The 20,345-nt window shown below is 39.7% G+C and overlaps 1 protein-coding gene across 1 annotated transcript in view; it reads right to left on the bottom strand.

Annotated features, from left to right (window-relative positions):
* LOC125446730 (fibrillin-1-like) overlaps nucleotides 1-20,345 on the bottom strand; it is a 570,259-nt gene that overhangs the window by 341,090 nt on the left and 208,824 nt on the right. Inside the window, exons 9-12 of the mRNA XM_048520489.2 lie at nucleotides 17,534-17,686; nucleotides 15,472-15,621; nucleotides 15,235-15,372; nucleotides 14,800-14,919 (exon numbers count right to left, since the gene is read on the bottom strand). Coding sequence (XP_048376446.1) covers nucleotides 14,800-14,919; nucleotides 15,235-15,372; nucleotides 15,472-15,621; nucleotides 17,534-17,686 — 561 coding nt within the window. The remainder of the gene's footprint in view (nucleotides 1-14,799; nucleotides 14,920-15,234; nucleotides 15,373-15,471; nucleotides 15,622-17,533; nucleotides 17,687-20,345) is intronic.

Genomic DNA, 20,345 nt, shown 5'->3' with positions numbered 1-20,345 from the left:
TCTTTAAATGAGACAGACGAATCACAAGTAGACAGGGACAGGGATAATGGGAACTGCAGATGCTGGAGAATCCAAGATAATAAAATGTGAAGCTGGATGAACACAGCAGGCCCAGCAGCATCTCAGGAGCACAAAAGCTGACGTTTTGGGCCTAGACCCTTCATCAGAGAGGGGGATGGGGAGAGGGTTCTGGAATAAATAGGGAGAGAGGGGGAGGCGGACCGAAGATGGAGAGAAAAGAAGATAGGTGGAGAGGAGAGTATAGGTGGGGAGGTAGGGAGGGGATAGGTCAGTCCAGGGAAGACAGACAGGTCAAGGAGGTGGGATGAGGTTAGTAGGTAGGAGATGGAGGTGCGGCTTGGGGTGGGAGGAAGGGCTGGGTGAGAGGAAGAATAGGACTTCCCTAACCTGTTCTTCCTCTCACCCAGCCCTTCCTCCCACCCCAAGCCGCACCTCCATCTCCTACCTACTAACCTCATCCCACCTCCTTGACCTGTCTGTCTTCCCTGAACTGACCTATCCCCTCCCTACCTCCCCACCTATACTCTCCTCTCCACCTATCTTCTTTTCTCTCCATCTTCGGTCCGCCTCCCCCTCTCTCCCTATTTATTCCAGAACCCTCACCCTATCCCCCTCTCTGATGAAGGGTCTAGGCCCGAAACATCAGCTTTTGGGCTCCTGAGATGCTGCTGGGCCTGCTGTGTTCATCCAGCCTCACATTTTATTATCTTCGACAGGGGCAGGGCTCTCTCAGACCTGCAGGCTGTTGCAGTGAAGTCTTAAAAATCAAAAGGAGAAGATTGTTTCTTTCTTTGGACTAGAGAGAGATAGCGCATAACTGTTTTGCTGAATTGCATCTTTGGCAAAGCATGCGTGTTTATAGGATGCCCCCTACAGTGGAACAGTTAATGATCAGTGGTTAAATAATACATTATACTGTCAGATACTTCAATAGAGTTATGCCAGTTTTTTTGTATTTTAACTGTGTTGTAAGAATAAAGTGTGTTTTGATTAAAGCCAAGTGGTGAACCAATCGAATCACATTTGGAACCTAGCACCTTACACTTGTTTTTAAATAAATATAAAAGTTAAAGGTCTGGGCTATCTTCTGATCTGATCTGGCCCACAGCACACGTGAAATCTTGAAATGTCATCTCTTTCAGCTGTTGCCTGGAAGTTCAAGTTTCTTTTAAAAGAAGAACACTGGTGAGCTAGAAACCTCCAGGAGTTTCAGTAATGAACGGCACGATCTTGTAAGCATCTGAGGCATGTGAGCTATGGTAAGACTGGTGGCAGAATTGAGAAAGAAGTTCAATGAGGCCTTTCTCAGCCTCTGAAGCACTTCGAGCCATCTTGTATGCTGTTGAGAAGCAGTATGGCAAGTTTCTCAATGGGCAGTAATGAGTTGCCAATTGAGGGAAATAATTTCTCATTAAACATCGTACTCATGGTCTAACTCACCTCATTAATATTTAGCTTCATTACTTTAGCAAACAAGTCATATAAGTTCAGTGTCAGTTCTCTGCTGAGGGAGTTCTGATGGAGTAAGTTGAGGCTAGTGTCTGATACCAGTCCAGAGGCTTGGACATGGTCAGTCAGGCACTTGCGCAGTCCAGTGACAGAATGCTCTTAACAGAAGGGGTATGAAGCTGAATGGCAGGCAACCCCCACCATCTAAGGGCATTGTAGGTCTACCTACAGCACATGGGCTGCAGCAGTTTAAGAAGGCAGCTCACCACCATTTTCTCAAGGGCAACTAGGTAAGGGCAATAAATGCTGGTCAGCCAGCAACACACACATCACACATCTCACAAGTGACCAAAAAAGTTGTAGACCTTTGAGATGCAGACAGATCTCAATATCCTCAAGCAGGAATCACAGAAGATTAATCTGCAGGTAACTGTCATGTTAGATTCTTAACTCCAGATATTTTATTGAAGTCAAATTTCACCATCTGCCACGGTGGGATTCGAACCCAGGTCCCCAGAATGATATCCGGGTCTCTGGATTAACAGTCTAGCAATAATATCATTAGACCATCACCACCCCAGATGACAAAATTTGATTTCAATAAAATCTCAAATAAAGAGTTACATGGCCTAATGACACTCTCGTAACTTTTGTTGATTGTTGTAGAACCACATCTGATTACTAATATTCTTTAGAAAAGGCAATCTGTCATCTTTATCTGCTGGCATTCACATGACCCCAGACCCACAGCATTTGATTGCCTCTTGATTTACTTTCTCAGTAATTAGGGACAGGCAATAAATGCTGGCCTAGCCAGTGATTCATGCATCCTAAAAACAATAAAACACGTCAACACAACATAATCATCTCACAAATAATAATCTTATATTCCATTAAGCACATTCAACACCTCACATTTCTTGAATAACTTGACAACTGTCTCTGGACAGATTTCATCACATGCCCAGATATGACGACACATCATTGACCCCATACTACCCATTTCTTGATAAACAGCTCCTTTCTTCCAATCATCTAGTCAGTCATTCTTTTTTACCATGCAATTCTTGTAGAGCTTGTCTATAAAGCTTTACAATGGCTGAACAAGTCTGGTTAGTCCAGCAGGCATCATTATTTTGCGGTCTAATGTCTGCAACAACATCATTGACAAGGGTGTGATCTCAGCATGTCTCAAGTGAGAAGACTTTTTTGTTTACATAATCCTCCAGGTTAGAAACTGCAAAGTTTCATCATCTACATTCTTGAGTCGTAGAGAAGTACATCTCAGAAACAGACGCTTCGGTCCAACTCATTTATGTTGACCAGATATTCTAAATTAATTTAGTCCTATTTGCTGGCATTTGGTCCTTATCCATCTACACCCTTCCTATTCATAGGCCCATCCAGATGCCTTCTAAATGTTATAATTGTAGTAGCATCCACCACTTAATCTGGCAGCTCATTCCATACACAAATGAGAACGTTGCTGTTTAGGTCCCCTTTAAATCTCGCTCCTCTCACATTAAACCTATTCAAGTTTCACAACATCTTTCCTATGGCAGGGAGACCAGAATTGAACACAGTATTCCAAAAGCGGTCTAACCAATATCCTAGACAGCATAACATAACCTCCCAATTCCTATACTCAATGCACTGACCAATAAAGCCAAGTGTACCAAACAACACCTTCACCACCCTGTCTACCTGTAACTCTGTTTTCAAGAAACTATGAACCTGAATGCAAAGGTCTCTTTGTTCAGCAACACTCCCCAGGTCCTGGCCATTAAGTCTTTAAGTCCTGCCCTGATTTGCCCTATGAAAATTAAGCACCTCAAATTTATCTAAATTAAACTCCATCTGCCACTCCTCGGCCCATTTGCCATCTGATCAAGGTCCTGTCGTACTCTGAGGTAACCCTCCTTACGGTCTACTACACCATCAATTTTGGTAATATCTGCAAACTTACTAACCATACCTCCTATAGTCACATCCAAATGATTTATATAAATGACAAAAAGCAGATGACCCAGTACCGATCCTTACAGCACACTGCTGGTCACAATCCAAGAAAGCAACCCTCTATCACCAACCTCCGTCTCCTACCATCAAGCCAAATTTCTATCCAAATCGCTACTTCTCCCTGTATTCCATGTGATCTAACCTTGCTAACCAGTCTACCATTGGAACCTTGTTGAATGCTTTACTAAAGTCCATATAGACAATGTCCACCACTGTGCCCCCATCAATCTTCTTTGTTACATCTTTAAAAAACTTGATCAAATTAGTGAGACACGATTTTCACATTCGAAGCCATATTGATTATCCCTAATCTGTCCTTCCCAAATGCATGTAAATTCTGTTCCTCAGAATCCCCTGCAACGACTTACCCACTACTGACTTCAGGCTCACTGGAACTCCATTCTCAAAAGTGTCACCGGACCCAAAATGTTAACTCTGTTTTCTCCTTCACAGATGGTGCCAGACCTGCTCAGCTTTTCCAGCAACTTTGTTTGTATTCCTACCTGACCTCCATCTGCATTAAACTTAATAAATTATTTTTCTGTTCTCAAACCTAACATAACTCTATGGAATCTGCACACATCGGACCTCACCATTTTGCACTGATCCAATTTAGACATTATTTTGAAATTTACTAGAATTCTCATACACATCATTCATACAAAAGAATAGCAGCAGTAGCCTCAAATGAAGTGCATAGCATTATAGCACCTGCACATAATATAAAAAAAGACTTATTTATGCAGCACCTCTAATGTAATAAAATGCCTCAAACGCTCCAGAATCACTACGAAATAAATCTGGGGCATGCAGTCACATCCAGAGATATTTAAGGAGCAAGTTCATCCAAACGTCGAATGGAACATCAAGGTTAGGAAAAATATGGTACAACTTTAGTAGGCTGACAGAGACAGGAAGATGTCAGTAGCTAGGAGACAAAGTCTGCGGCATGATACAAAAGGTAATGCTTTGAAGCTTCCCATTACTCAATTGAAGAAATTTCTGCGAATCAGCTAATGTTGGTTGTCTCTCAATTGGAGGCTGATTTGCTCTATTACTGCTATACCTCATCATTCAGGGTTTTGGACTCAAGTTAAAATGCAGCTTGATAGGCAGGTTGTCAGCTACTTGAATGAATGATAGTTATTAATGTTAATATTGCTGCACTTCAGGGACCTTCATAACATCTTTGTAATGTTTTCTTTATCCTCCACTGGACCATTAAGCATTTGAGAGTTGAAGAAACAACACTGTCACAGAAGGGACTTCTTAGTCATCTGGAGAGATTTCCATGCAATGAAAGTTGATTATAGAGGAGACTTGCTGAAATGTTTGTAGAATTGTCTTGAAGAAGGATATTACAATCACAGTCCTCTCACTGAATCTGCAGAATCAGTTGGGGGGAAAGCATCATTAATATTCTCACCTGTTGTTGATACAAAGTCCAGGTCTCATTATAGTACACAAATATTCTCAGTTGAGGCACACTCAGATCACAATTTGTCAATCATGTTATTGCAGACGTTAGACTGCAAAATAGTGACTTCCCGGGGCCTAACCAGACTTATTCAAGCATTGTAAACCTTTCTAGACAAGCCCTTTAGTGGTTGATCAGATGGGCAAATGGGCCGAGGAAGATAAATGGAGTTTAATTTAGATAAGTGTGAGGTGTTGCATTTTGGTAGGGTAAATCAGCGCAGGACTTATACGAGTGTTGCTGAACCAACAGACCTTGGTATGCAGGTTTAAAGTCCCTTGAAAGCAGAGTTGCAGGTCAGGATGGTGGAGAAAGCATTTGGTACACTTGCTGTTATTGGTCACTGCATTGAGTATAGGAGTTGGGAAGTCATGTCAAGGCTGTACAAGAATATGGTGATCAGAACTGCTCTGTACAGTAACCTTTCGGAGATCTTTGTTGTCAAATATTTGTTTTTAGAAAGATGAGCGGCAATTCGGTGTTGGATCTCCTCTTTAATACAGGCCTTTTCAGAGACGTTTCTCCTTCAACATTTATGAAAGATGAAATATTTGACTGAAGAGGTCTAGGGTGATATCTTAGTTTTGTTCTGGCAACATACAATACTGGATATCTAACAAACAGTCTGACAAATTAGAGATGGATAGAAGGCTGGGAAAGGTGGTAATGTAGGCCTACTGACATACATGTGAAAACTAACATCTAATTTCAATCGTAAAGTTGATTTCAGTTTGGACATTTCTGCGCTCCACACTTAGGAAACAAATGAAAGCTTTGGAAGTGGTACAGAAGAAGTACATTTGGATGTTATATGGGATGCAGAGAGGCTGGAAATATCGGGATTATTCTCTTTGTAATAAAAGAAAAGATGACTTAATAAAGGTATTCAAGATACTGACAGGTTTTAATGGACTAGCAAGAACACTGTTTTCTTCTGCTAACTGGGTCATTAACTACAAACCACAGAGTCAAATATCATTTGTCTTTTGACATATAACAGTGAATGGAGGTGGACAATAAAACTAACAGCACTAATTGGGCCAAATATATCTCTCAAAGCATTTGCAACCATCTTCAACTTGAAACTTCAAGTTGCCGATCCATTTTGAATGTGTGGACGATTTTATTCTCATGTGTTTTTTTATTCATTCACGAGATAAGGGTGTCACTAGCTAGAGAGAATTTATTGCCCATTCCAAGTTGCCCAGGAGGCAGTTAATATTCAACCACATTGCTGTGGAATCATAAGTAGGCCTGACCAGGAAAGGATGGCAGTTTCCTTCCCTCAAGGGCATCAATAAACCAAAGATAACAAGGTGTAGAGCTGGATGAACACAGCAGGCCAAGCAGCATCAGAGGAGCAGGAAATCTGACGTTTTGGGCCTAGATCCTTCTTCAGAAATGTAAACCAAATGGGTTTTTGCGACAATCGACAATGGATTCACAATCATTAGACTCTTAATTCCAGATATTTATGATATCCAAATTCCACTATCCGTCGTGGTGGGATTCGAACCAGGTTCCCAGAACATTATCTGGGTTTCTGAATTAACAGTCCAGCAATAATAACACGAGGCCATTACCTCCCCTATTTTACAGTAAGAGAAACAGTGAAAAGCTTTTCCACTGTTGCCACAATCTGGTGCTATTTGAATAGCTTTGAGAATAGGAAAAAAAAATGATATAGCTTCGCAAGAGTCCATCAGTTCTGAGCCAGCTCATTAACAATACTTGTGTCACCATCCCTCCTCCAATGCCTCACCGCCACTCTTTAGGTGTCATCTTTATCCACTGGGCCAATTCTCCTCTGCCACTGTTTTTTTGCTGCTGCCTGCACCAGACCCACCAATGGCCTACTCCTGAGGTCCCAGCATCATAGATGCCAGTCTTCAGCCAATTTGATTTACTCCACATGATATCAAGAAGTGGCTGCAATCAGATGATACTGCAAACATTGTGGGACCCGGTCACGATCTGGCAAAATTACAAAGATTTGTGCTTTAGAATTAGCTATGCTTACGTCTCGTCCTCAAAATACAGGGCAAATCCAATCCATCTAATTACACTATATCAGTCTCTTTTTAATCATCAGCAAAGTGATGGAAAGGGTCATTCACAGTTATAAGGTGGCACTAATACAGCAATAACCTGCTTACTGTCACTCGGTTAAATTCTGTCAGCGCTACTCAGCCTTGTTACAGTCTTGGTCCAAACATGATAAAACAGCAGAATTGCAGAGATGAGTTGAGTGTGACAGCCCCGACATCAAGGAATATTTGACCAATTATGACATCAGGGAGGGCTAGTAAAACTGGACTCAACAGGAGTCGGGGGTAAATATTCCACTCATCAGGTCATATCTAGTAAGAAATAATTGTGGCCAGTGGAGGTAAATGAGCTTGGCCTCAGGACATCACTGCAGGAATGAGAGAGGCATCAAAACATAGAATTTATAAGTAAAAGATCAAAAGAGCATACCACTGATGCAAATGTATTGAATAAACCTAAAATGGCTGGCTGACTCCCTCCTGTTAAATCTTTAATCAGTTAGAAAGGTGATGCACGCTTTGATTGATAAAAATGCAAATCTCAGAATTTCTTTCAAGTCACTATCCCAAGGTAAGTAAAGGTTTTATAAGTATTTACAATGTGGTGACATCTCAAGTCAGACAATACATTTTAGGTATGAGGCCTTGTTTAGAATCTGTCTGTGTTTTAACCTGGAATCAAACTGGTTTTATTTCCAAAACAGAAATTTATAAAATGCCCCATTGACTGACCGTGTCTACAAACTGTGTGCTTTTTGAAGAACCTAGAAGGTGCCTGCAAAAGTAAATTCATCACATAGATTTATGTGTGCATGAAAGAGACAGGGTCAGGTGGAGAGAAAGCGAGAGAGAGAGAGAGCACGAGGGAGAGGGCACGAGAGAGACAGCGAGCGAGCGAGAGTGTATCATGTGTTGGGGTCACCTGTTGTATGACATGAACCCAAGATCACGGTTTAGGCCTTCCCTGATTATCAGCCTCTGCTTGGCAACTATGTGTTGTGATTATCCAGAGGACGTTTATCCGAAATGCCCTTGACCACTGAAGTGTTCCTTCACTGAGACAGAACCACCTCTGTCTGGTATTTGTTGCACGGCGTCCATTCATCTGTTGTCATATCATCTACATGGTTTTGCCAATATACCTTGGCCCAGGGCATCCTTGCATGCAGCGTATGAGATAGTCAACTTTGACCAAGTCACAAGTAGCTACCCCACACGTGCTAGGTGGTGTACCCACATGTGATTGTAGTATTCATGTCAACAATCTGACATGTCTTGCAGAGGCTGCCAGGTGTGGTGTTGTGGTCGATGTAGTACTGAAAATTTCTTTCAAATCACGACACTAAGATACCTAAAGGTTTTACTGGTCAATATAAGAGGTGACATCTCAGGTCAGACAATGCATTTTAGTGTGAGGTGTTGTTTAGAATCTGTCTGAGTCTTAACCTGAATCGTTCATTAATCCAAGATCCGAAGCCGAATGCCGCTGAAGTGGTCCCCCACTAGAAGGGAGCACGCCTGTCTGGCAATTGTTGCGCGGTGTCCAGTCACCCATTGTCATAGTGTCTGCATGGTTTTGCCAATGTACTGTTCTCTGGGGCATCCTTGTCTGCAATGTATGAGATAGGCAAGACTGGCTGAGTCACATGAGTATCCGCCATACTTGTGGCAGGTGGTATTCCCACACGTGATGATAGTATCTATGTCGATGATCTAATATGTCTTGCTGAGGGTGCCATGACAGGGTTGTGTGATGTTGCAGTTGATGGTGTCCTGAAGGCTGGGTGGGATTAGTTATGGCTCCTCAGATACTGAAGCTGTACATCTTCACATGCAGCAAGTGTGGACAAAGTTTGCATTTACAATAATAAATGACAAGTAACATTCATCCTACACAAATGCTAGACGATGAAATTTTTAATGAGAGAGAGAGGATCTAACCATCTTCTAGTAAAATTCAATGGTATTGTTGAATCCCAAACTAACAGCATGCTGGGGGTTACTACAGACCAGAAAGTGAAATAGATCAATCATTAAAAACCACAAGACAAAGGAAAAGAAAAAAGTCAGTCTATTGAATTTGCTCTGCCATTCAATGAATGCACGGCACATCTGGCAATCCTCAACTCTATCTTCCATTTATCTCAGCCTTGAATAGACTTAATAACTGAATGTTGACAGCTCTCTGTGATAAAGAATTCTGCAGATTTGCTAATCAGAAAAACAATCTTCCTTACCCGTTTCTTAAATGGGTGACTCCTTACTCCAAGATTACGCTCTCTCGCACAACGGAATCAACCACTCCAAATTTGCCCTATCAAGTCCCATAAGAATCTTATATTTCAGTAAGTTTTTCTTTAATTCTTCCAAACTCTAATGAATACTCAATTTCTCTTCATAAGAAAATCCCTCCATATCTGGGATCAACCCAGTGAACCTTCTGTGAACTGCCTCTAATGCTTGTATATTTTTCTTCAGACAACAGGACCAAAACTATTCCTGGTGTGGTCTAGTGACTTATATAATCCTAGAAATATTCCATTCCTGTTGAAGTAAAGATCAATAGTCTATTTGACTTCTCTATTACTCAGTGAAGTCAGACTTTTGTGATTCATGCGAAAGGATCCTGAATCCCTCAGTGCTACAGCTTTCTGCAGTCTTTCTCTATTTAAATAATACTCAGTTCTTCATACCAAAGTGCATAACCTTGTATTCATATGTCACCCCCTATGTTTCTACCCACCCTCTTAAAATGTCTGTATCCCTTTGCAGACATTGTGTCATCTGCACTATTTGCATTTCCCACTCATAAAATTGGCAATAGTACATTCATTTCCATTACCCAAGTCATTAGTATGTCATAAACAATTGTAGTCCCAGCACTGATCCTTGTGGCACTTTGCTGGGGTTATCATCCTGAAAATACCCCCTTTATCTCACCTCTCTGTCTATTATTTAGCGAATTTTCTACCCTTATTAATGCACTACTTCCAACATACGAGCTCTTATGTTATTAAGTAGCCTAATGTGTGCTACCTTGGCAAATCTAATCAATTACATAGATCACTCGGTTCCCCTTTATATATCCTATTAGTCAACTCTTCAAGAGCTGTAATAAATTATGACTGCCCTTGATGAAGGCATGCCGATTCTACTTGATTATATGATGTGCTTTTAGATACTTGACTATTACATTCTTAATGGGTCCCAATGATAGTTGTTAAGCTAATCCAGGTAAACCTCTTTTGTACTCACTTCAAAGCCTCAGGATCCTTCCTACAGTGTGGGAACCAGAACTGCACACAATACTCCAATTGCAGCTTAACTAATGTTTTATACTGCTGCAACATGACTTGCTAGCTTTTATACTCAATGCCCCGACTGATGAAGGCAAGCATACTGTACACCCTGCCTTACCAACTTATCCATTTGTGTTGCCACTTTCAGGGAGTTATGGACTTACAAAGGAAAATGGTTCTAAGATCATGCATTTATTTTAGATTCCTTTAGCTCTTTGATTGTTAAATGTTATTAGAATGCTATTGTAGTCCTCTACCATGAAGACTTAAGTACAGTATTTATTTAAATCTTCTTCCATTTCCTTGTTTTTCATTACTATTTCTCCAGCCTCATTCTCTAAGGGGCCTCTCTCCTACTTTTTATATATTTGAAGAAGTTCTTACTATTCTTTTTAATCTGCTAGTGTGCCCTCAATATTTATTTCCTCTCTTTAGTTGACTTTTAAAACACTCTGGTTTACCACTAATCTTTGACACATTGTGCATTTTCTATTTCTTGGTTATTCATAGTCAGTTTATCCACTTTCTAGAATCCTTCCTCCTCATAGATATATCTTTACTGTGAGTAATGAACAATTTCCATAAATTTTTTTTATTGTCCTTAACAGATTTTTCTGTTAAACTTTTCTCCCCCAAACAAAAAAACAGAAGGAATGTGGATGTGGAAATTAGAAACAAAAACAGAAATTGCTGGAAAAACTCAGCAGGTCTGGCTGTATCAGTGAAGAGAAAGCCCAGAGCTAACATTTCAGGTCCTATGGCCCTTCGTCAGAAGGGTTCAGAAGAAAAATCCAGAAGAAGGGTCACAGGACCTGAAGTGTTAACTCTGCTTCCTCTCCACAGCTGCCAGACCTGCTGAGTTTTTCCAAACTGTTTTTCCCATTCACTCCAGCTAACGCTGCCCTCATCTCTACCTAACAACTCTTATTTAAATTTAGAGGTAGTAGGTACTGCAGATGCTGGAGAATCTGAGGTAACAAAGTGTAGAGCTGGATGAACACAGCAGGCCAAGCAGCATCAGAGGAGGAGGAAGGCTGACGTTTCGGGGCTAGACACCTCTTCAGAAAATTTTCTGACAAGGGTCTAGGCCCGAAATGTCAGCCTTCCTGCTCGACCTGCTGTGTTCATCCGCTCTACACCTTGTCTCTTATTTAAATTTAGCACAGTTGTTTCCAACCCAGGTTTCTCACTTTCAAACTAGAATGCTAAATTCCATCATTTTATGGTTACTGTTCCTTTGAGGAACCTTTTACTCAGATCCTTCTTAAACTTGTCTCATTACATTTTGTCAGATCCAAAATAGACAGACAGTCATAGATCCTTTGTTGGATCTGCATGATATTGTTTTAGGAAATTGTCCTCAGCACACTAGAAATTCTCCTTTATTGCTAACTTTTCCAATTTTATATATTCCCAATGTACACAATGATTGGAATTACAAGTGATTAATTTACTTCCCTTTTTATACTGTCCATGTGGACAGAAAAAAGCTTGGATGCTAGAAATTCTTCACAATACACTCGAGTTTTTTGAAGAAGTAATGAAGGAGATTAATGAGGGCATAGCAATAGAGGTCAGCTACATGGACTTCAGTAAGGCGTTTGACAAGGTTTCTCATGGTAGACTGGTTAACAAAGTTAGATCACATGGAAAATAGGGAGAACTAGCCATACAGAACTGGCTTGAATGTAGGAGACAGAGTGTGGTGATAGAGGGTTGCCTTTCAGATTGGAGGCCTGTGACCATGGTGTGTCACAAGGATCGGTGCTGGGTCCACAGCTTTTCAAAATTTATATAAATGATTTGGACACAAGCATAGGAGGTATGGTTAATCAGTTTGTAGATGATATCGAATTTGTAAGTGTAGTGGACAGCGAAGAATTTTATCTCAGAGTACAATGGGATCTTGATCAGCTGGAGCAATGGGCTCAGTAGTGGCAACAGGACTTATACACTTAATGGTAAGGTCCTAGGGAGCATTGTTGAACAGAGACCTTGGAGTGCAGGTTCATAGTTCCTTGACAGTGGCATTCCAGGTAGTTCATGATAATGAAGGAGGCACTCAGTATGCTTGCTTTTGTTGGTCACTGCATTAAGTATAGGAGTTGGGATGTCATGTTGCGACTGTACAAGATAGTGGTTAGGCCACTTTTGGAATACTGTGATCAATTCTGGTCCCCCTACCATAGGTTGTTGTGAAATTCGAGAGGGTTCAGAAAAGATGTACAAGGATGTTGCCATGGTTGGAGGGTTTGAGCGGTAAGGAGAGGCTGAATAGGCTGGGGCTATTATCCCTGGAATGTCAGACCTCTTGTAGAGGTTTATAAAATCATGAGGGGCATGGGTAGGGAAAATAGGCAAGGACTTTTCCCTGGGATGGAGGAGTCAAAACCTAGAGGACATAGGTTTAAGGTGAGAGGAGAAAGGATTAAAAGGAACCTAAGGGACAACCTTTTCACACAGAGAGTGGTATGCATATGGAATGAGCTGCCAGAGGAAGTGGGGGAGGCAGGTACAATCATAACATATAAAAAGCATTTGAATAGGTATCTGAATAGGAAGGGTTTAGAGGGATTTGGGCCAAATGCAGGCAAATGGGCCTAGATTAATTTCAGATATCTGGTCAGCATGGATTAGTTGGACTAAAGGGTCACTTTCTGTGCTGTACAGCTCCATGATTCTATGACTTCCTAACTCTTGGAAGTCTGTCCATCATCTACAAGGCACAAGTCAGGTAAATGATAGAATATTCTCCACTTGCCTAGATATTTACGACTCTAACAACACTCAAGAAGCTCAACACAATCCCACACAAAGTGGCTTCTTTGATTCAACATCCTTCATTCACTCCACCAATGACACACAGTGGCAGCAGTCTGCAGTATATACAAGATGTACTACAGTAACTCATCATTGCTCCTTCAAACTTACAACGTCAGACACCTAGAAGGGCATGGGCGACAGATACAGTGAATACCATCACTCGTAAATTCTCTTCCAAGCCACACACGACCCTAAATTGCAATGGTACCACTATTCCTTCGTTGTCACCAGGTCTAAATACTAGAACAACTTTCCTAACTGTGGGTATACCGAATATCCATGGACTGCAGTAGTTCAAAAGGTGGCTCACTGCCACCTCAAGAGCACTTAGGTATTGGCAATTAATGCTAACCTAGCCAGCAACGAACACATCACATGAGTCAAGAAGAAAGGTGCAAACTGAGTGAACATGGTTCTAAGATTTTCTATTTCTATGATTATTTAAATAAGTCCAACAAACTCCTCAAACTATATTTTAGTATATTTGCTATTATTTGCTTGTTAAAAGTAATTCATAAAATCAGTCCAACACACTTTTTATCTATTCAGTGAGCCTGAAATTTAAGAAAAAGGATTCAGAGAATCCCTTTGGAAGAAGGGCATCTGGCCCATTGACCTTCTGAAGAGCGTCCGACACTGACCAACACCCACACATCTATACCCGGCATATCACATGGCTAATCCACCTAGCTTGCACATCTTTGGACTGTGGGTGAAAACCAAATACACAGAGGAAACCCATGCAGTCATGGGGAGAATGTGCAAACTCCACACAGAGGGCAGAATCGAACCAGGGTTCCTGCCACTGTGATGCTGTGCTAACGCTGAGCCACCATGCTGCCCCCTATATAGAAATAGATGTCCCAAAAATGACTTCTCATTTCTGGAACTAGCTTACTTATCTCCCAGCAATCCTCTCAAAAAATCCTTGATACTCTTCCTTTATATTGTTTGAAACAATTTTTCTCAGAACTGATGCAAGACTTACAAATCCATACTTAGCTTCAGAGATTTTCATAGTTAACTTGGGCCTGATCAGAAACTAGTACATTTCAGAAATATCAAAAAGTAGACCCAAAATCAAATGTGTTAAGTTGTTCAAAATCCTTAGATCCCATGTAATACTAGATAATTAAATCATACAACAATTGCTTATAGTAACATCTCAAAAAAACTGGGGAAACATTTGAGAGGTAATAGCAGCCTAAGTTATCTAAATCAGAGACAAAGTTTGGTTGAAGACATTAGTGAACAGAATTAAAGATCTAAGAGGTCATAACTATCAGGAAAGATCAAATAGGTTGAGAAAAGGCTGAGGGTTGGCCTAATAGAGGTCTTTAAAGTATGAATGAGTTTAATAGGGTTGACATATCAATATTTATATCTGTTAAAGGGTTGAAAATTAGAAGTCGTAAACATAAGATTTCTTAGAATATATACAAAATGGAAATCAGGATAAACTACTTTACACAGAGTTAGAATTTAGAACTAGCTATGATATGGAGTTGGGTTTGCTACCAGAAATTGTTTTGCTTCTTACTGAATGATAAATAATGGGTTCTTCAATGAAGTGCTGGAGAATAACAATTTATTACATAACTAATTGTTCTTGCAATGTATTCAAAGGAAAATGGAGTACTTAAAATATGGAAGTATAACATACCCACACATGTAATCTTAGTAGCAGTGCTTTGAAAGCCTGGATCACAACGACAGAAGTAAGATCCTTGCGTGTTCTCACATTTTCCATGCATACAGGGATTGCTTATACACTCATCAGCATCTATTTGAAGCAAAAAATTATAATTATACTGAATGTGTTCATTTTGGTTATTAAAATGGCTGTTTGGAGATGATAACATTTAAAAATGTAACAAAGAACATACAGCTAAACGTAACTATTTTAACGCCAATCAATTTTACAATATTTTAACTATATATATATTTAAAAATCATTAAAATATATACTACACCAGAACCACTGGTTTGACACTGCATTTAATGAAAAAAATAATCATCATACTAGGAATAATAAACAAACCCCAAAATCAGACAGGGATTAGTATAACACACCCCAACAAAGCAGTCTGAATCATACCAACACACTCTCCTCTTGCATCAAGTTTATAACCCATATAACACTCGCAGCGATAACTAGGCCCTTGAAGTGGAATGCATTGTCCATATAAGCAGAGGTTTCTATAAATCTGGCAATAATCAGTTACATTTAAAGGTCCTGAAAAAGAAATGGGAGATAAAAAATCATAATTTTATTAGACAAGTAGCTAACAAATATTGAAATAAAAAAATGATAACAATGGTAATTTGATTTTACTAGGTCCAAGGTGAGGACGACGCCCATTAGTCCAATAGTCAGGTCCACTGTCAGGCCGATGACCATCAACAGGCCTGACTTCACTGTCAGGCCTGGGTCTAATTTCAATATCTGTCCAAGAATTATCAACGCACAACTTGATATATTCATCTGAAAGTACAGAGATACAGATATGGAGAGACACAAAAGTGAAAGAACTTTCAACTGAATGGACATTTTAGTAACTTATTTAGCTATATTTTAGCCAGCATATAAAAATGTTTCATGCTAAGTTGCAATATAAACATTCTATTCTTTGGTCTTTATAATCTAAAATTACTGCTGTTAATATTTATGAATGAATATTTGTTTACTTGGGTACAATATGTTTGTTCATAATTTCTTTTAAATAATAGATGGAGAAAGGTGAAGTCAAATGGTATCAGGGATGGGCTGAGAAGATGGATACTGAACTGGCTTAGTCATAGGAGGCAGAGGGTAGCAGTGAAGAAGGATGCTTTCTGGAGAGGAGGGTTGCGACAATTCGCCACAGGGATCAGTGCTGGGACCTCTGCTGTTCATGCTCTACATAAATGATTTGGAGGAAATCACGGCTGGTCTAATTAGTAAGTTTGTCGACTATAAAAAGATTGGTGGAGTTGTGGGTAGTGTAAAGGCTGTCAGAAAATACTGCAGGATATAGATCAGTTGGAGGCATGGGCAGAAAAATGGCAGATGGAGTTTAATCAAGTCAAATGTATGCTAAAGCATTTTGGAAGGTGAAGTACAGGTTGAAATTGCACAGTGAATGGCAGAACCCTTAGAAGCATTGATGTACAGAGGAATCTGGGTGTTGAGGTCCACATGTCACTGAAGGTGGCAGCACAGGCAGATAAGTTAGTAAAAAATGCCTATGGCATGCTTGCCTTCATTGAAAGGGGCACTGAGTATAAGGAAAGGCAAGTTATGCTTCAGCTTTACAGAATTTTAGTTAGGCCACACTTTGAATATTGCATACAGTTTTGGTCACCACATTAGCAGAAGGGTGTGGATGCTTTGGTGAGGGTCCGGAAAAGGTTTACCAGGATGTTGCCTGGTATGGGGGATTTTAGCTATGGAGAAAGGTTGGAGAGATTGGGTTGTTTTCATGGAATGCAGGAGGCTGAGGGGTGATCTGACAGTAGTTTAAAAGATTGTGAATGGCACGGATTGAGTGTAAAATATGAGGCTTTTTTCTCAGGGTGGAGGGGTCATTTACTAGGGCACACAGGTTCAAGGAGTTTAAAAGAGATGTACGAGGCAAGTTTTTTTTACAAGGGGTGGTGAGTATGTAGAGTGTGCTGCCACAGGAGTTGATGGAAGCAGACACAATAACAGCATTCAAGAAGCAGCTGGAGCGTGTGAATAGGAAGCAAATAAAGGGATATGGATCCTGTAAGTGAAGACAGTTTTAGTATGGAAGAGTAGCCTGTTCCTGTGCTGTCTTGTTTATGAAGCAACAGATTATTCAAGAGGAATCTCCTTTTAATTCATAATGTAATTTTTCCTTTAATAACTGCTACTAATTAAAAATGCATCTCAGTTGAACTTTAAGCCCAAAGTCCTGAAGTCCGCATGAAGAAAATTTCTACAGATATTGAAACAATTTACAGAAGAATTATACCTAGGTTTTAAGAAGTGACTTCAAGGAGTAAAGCAAGGCAGAGGGCTGGACCGATAAAAATATAATATTCTGTAAATATAATCTTTAAACTTGATTAGCATTGTGTAATTATATTTTGAATAGTTCAGTAATTCTAAGGTTTCAAAAGAAAAATCCAAGTTGAATTCAGCTTCTTAATGTGAAATTCATGAGTCCTTCCTTATTAGCCAAACTTGGCTTTATAGTTAAGTGTCTCATTCATTTGGAGAGAATAGAAGGAACAAGCAATGAAACAAAATTCCTGTTGAGAAGTCACACAGCAGAACCTCAGATTATATAACGCTACCTTGTATCATAAAGAAAGACCACCATAGATTAGCTGAAATATGCAATAATCTGTTAAAAAATATTGAAATCATTAGAGACAAAAACAAGACATACCAGTTCCACGCATTGGACACATTTCTGGAATTGTACCAGCTGACCAACACCGACCACTGTCACAGCAGCACTGCAATTTGGTGTAAGGTCTTGGTATTTCTTTAGCACAGCGACCATTAACCAGACCAAAATAGCAAACTCCAGGACGTGCATCTGTTGAAAAGCATTTTATTTTAATGCTAAGCATCATGCTATATTTTTCAATAAATTTTAGTAACAGGCACTTAATATTACACAATTTTGTAATCTGTTTTTAACCATTCATAACAAACTGTCCATGTTGTCTAATTTTATTTAAACGGTGACACAAAAATGATAAAATGTCAAGAGTTCTAGTTTAGTTCATTTAACTGCTTGTAGTGTACTCATGATTTCATCTCCCTTCTATGTTAGAGACCGAAGGGTAATTTTGAGAAATGATTTCACTTGGCACAGAATTTCACCCATTGGGAGTGCAAACAGAACTTGACGGGATGTCAACATGATCTTCTGTTACCTTAATTGAATGGATGGAAACTGGGTTGAAGGGTTGGGGTGTACCCCGAGAATACCATATTCTAAAAATACTCATTCTATTCCTTCACTCCATCTGAATCACAAATTTGCTCCCCTTCCTGGAGATTTTAAATGAGTTAACAGTCGCTAGATGACTGTATGTATGTTTAATAAGCTATTGTCTCTAAAATGTTTATTTTTGCACAGGTACCATTTGAAAAGTTTTAACCTGCATACCTGCATTGATTTTATGACTTACTTAGCAACTGGTAAAAATATACCTTCTGAGTAAGAACCAATTGCACATTTAAGTTATGTTTGAACAAAACTGTCTTTTATTTTGTCTGATCTGTTGTTTTCAAAAACCATAGATTGAATCAATGGCAACAGCATCTTTCATGATCTTAACAATGTAGATCACATGCCTTTCTCTAACTCAATGTTTTTCCTCTAAAAAAGTTAAACTTCAATTATTTCTGATCGGTGTCACTACTGTTCTGTGAATTTCTTCTGATGCTTACTATTCAGAAAGAAGTGAACAAATTAATCTAAACAATTTCAACTTCTGTCCACCAATGATTTATCAAGGCTGCTGTTAAGTCATCCACCAAAACAATACTTTGAAACAACAATCCATATGCCAGAGAGTGCAAACAATTTTCAAGAAACATTGATTCCTCTTCCTGTTCTGAAGAAAGGTCACTGGACCAAAAATGCTGTTTTCTCTCCATAGGCGCTGCCAGACTTGCTGAGCTTTTCCAGCAATTTCTGTATGTGTTTCCTTCAGAATCACAAGACATAGAGAGATACCGTTGCTGAAATTATCATTCATACTGAAATTTAAAAACCACTGAGTTTTAAAATATTTTGGATATCTGAATTTGCCAATTTATATCCCTGGCAGACCTCCAGGCATTCCTCAGTTGTATTTGCTCAATTGCTTGAGCGACTGTTTGGATTGGGGTCGGTCCTTTTGCTTTGATGTTTCAGCAGTGACTTCAATGTCAGCAGACTGAATGATCCTTTGTTCCTCAAGAGTTCATTTAAATAGCACATCAGCCCTTGGATTGAGCTCCAGTCCTTGACAGTTGGGACAGTCTCCTATCTATCTATGCAGTATCAGTGGTCTATATCCCTCTAAACATTTTCTTTTCATGTACATACCAAAATGTCTTTTAAATGTTGAAATCTTGCCCCACAACCACCATTCCTCAGGAATTTCATTCCACGTTAATCACCCTCTGTGTAAAATATTTGCCCCCCTTTTGTCTTTGTTAAATATTTCTCTCGCGCGTTAAAAATATGCCCCCTAGTCTTGGAATCCCTTATCCAAGGGAAAAGGCACCTACCATTAACCCTAGCTATATCCCTCATGATTTTATAAACTCCATTAGGTCACCTTTCAACATCCTATGCTCCAGCGAGAAAAGTCCCAGCCTGCCCAGCCTTTGTTTATAATGCAAACCTTCCATACTTGCCAACATCCTGCTAAATCTCTTCTGAACCCTCTCTAGCTTAATAATATCCTTCCTATAACTAGGCAGCCAGAACTGGTCACAATATTCCAGAAGAGGCCTCACTAATGTCCTTTACAACCTCAACATGGTATTCCAACTCCTACACTCAAAAAGACTGAGCAATGAACGCAAGCTTGCTAAACGCTTTTTAACCACCCTGTCTATGCATAATGCAAACTTCAAAGAATTATACCCCTGAACCCTTAGATCCCTCTATTCTACAGTACTACCCAAGGCCCTACCATTAATTGTATAAGTCCTGATCCTGTTTGTTGTACCAAAATGCAATAATTTACATTTATTCAGATTGAAGTTGATTTGCCATTTCTCAGCCCATTGACTCATTTGATCAAGTTCTCTTCGTCATCTTAGCAAAGCTTCTTCACTGTCTTCTATGCAGACAATTTTGATTTCATCCACAAACTTACTTATCATGCCTTCCGCATATCTCTCTGGAACACCGCTGGTGACAGACCGCTAGTCCAAAAAGCAACCTTCCACCACCACACTCTGTCTCCTGCTGTTAAGCCAATTATGCATCCAACTGGCAAGCTTACCTTGAGTTTCATGTGACCTGGCTTTACTAATTAGTCTACCATGCAGAATCTTGTCAAAGGCTTTACTAAAGTCCAAGCAAGCAACCTCTACCACTTTGCCCTCATTAATCATTTTTGTAATTTACTCAAAAAACTCAATCAAGTTTGTGAGACATGATATTCCTTGCACAAAACCATGCTGAATATCCCCAATCAATTTCTGCATCTCTAAATATCTGTAAATCCTATCTCTTAGAATCACTT

The sequence above is a fragment of the Stegostoma tigrinum genome, chromosome 36, assembly GCF_030684315.1.
Source record: "Stegostoma tigrinum isolate sSteTig4 chromosome 36, sSteTig4.hap1, whole genome shotgun sequence".
In the NCBI taxonomy this organism is placed as follows: domain Eukaryota; kingdom Metazoa; phylum Chordata; class Chondrichthyes; order Orectolobiformes; family Stegostomatidae; genus Stegostoma; species Stegostoma tigrinum.
The sequence above is the reverse complement of the archived record's forward strand: the minus strand, read 5'-3'. Positions and strand labels throughout refer to the sequence as shown.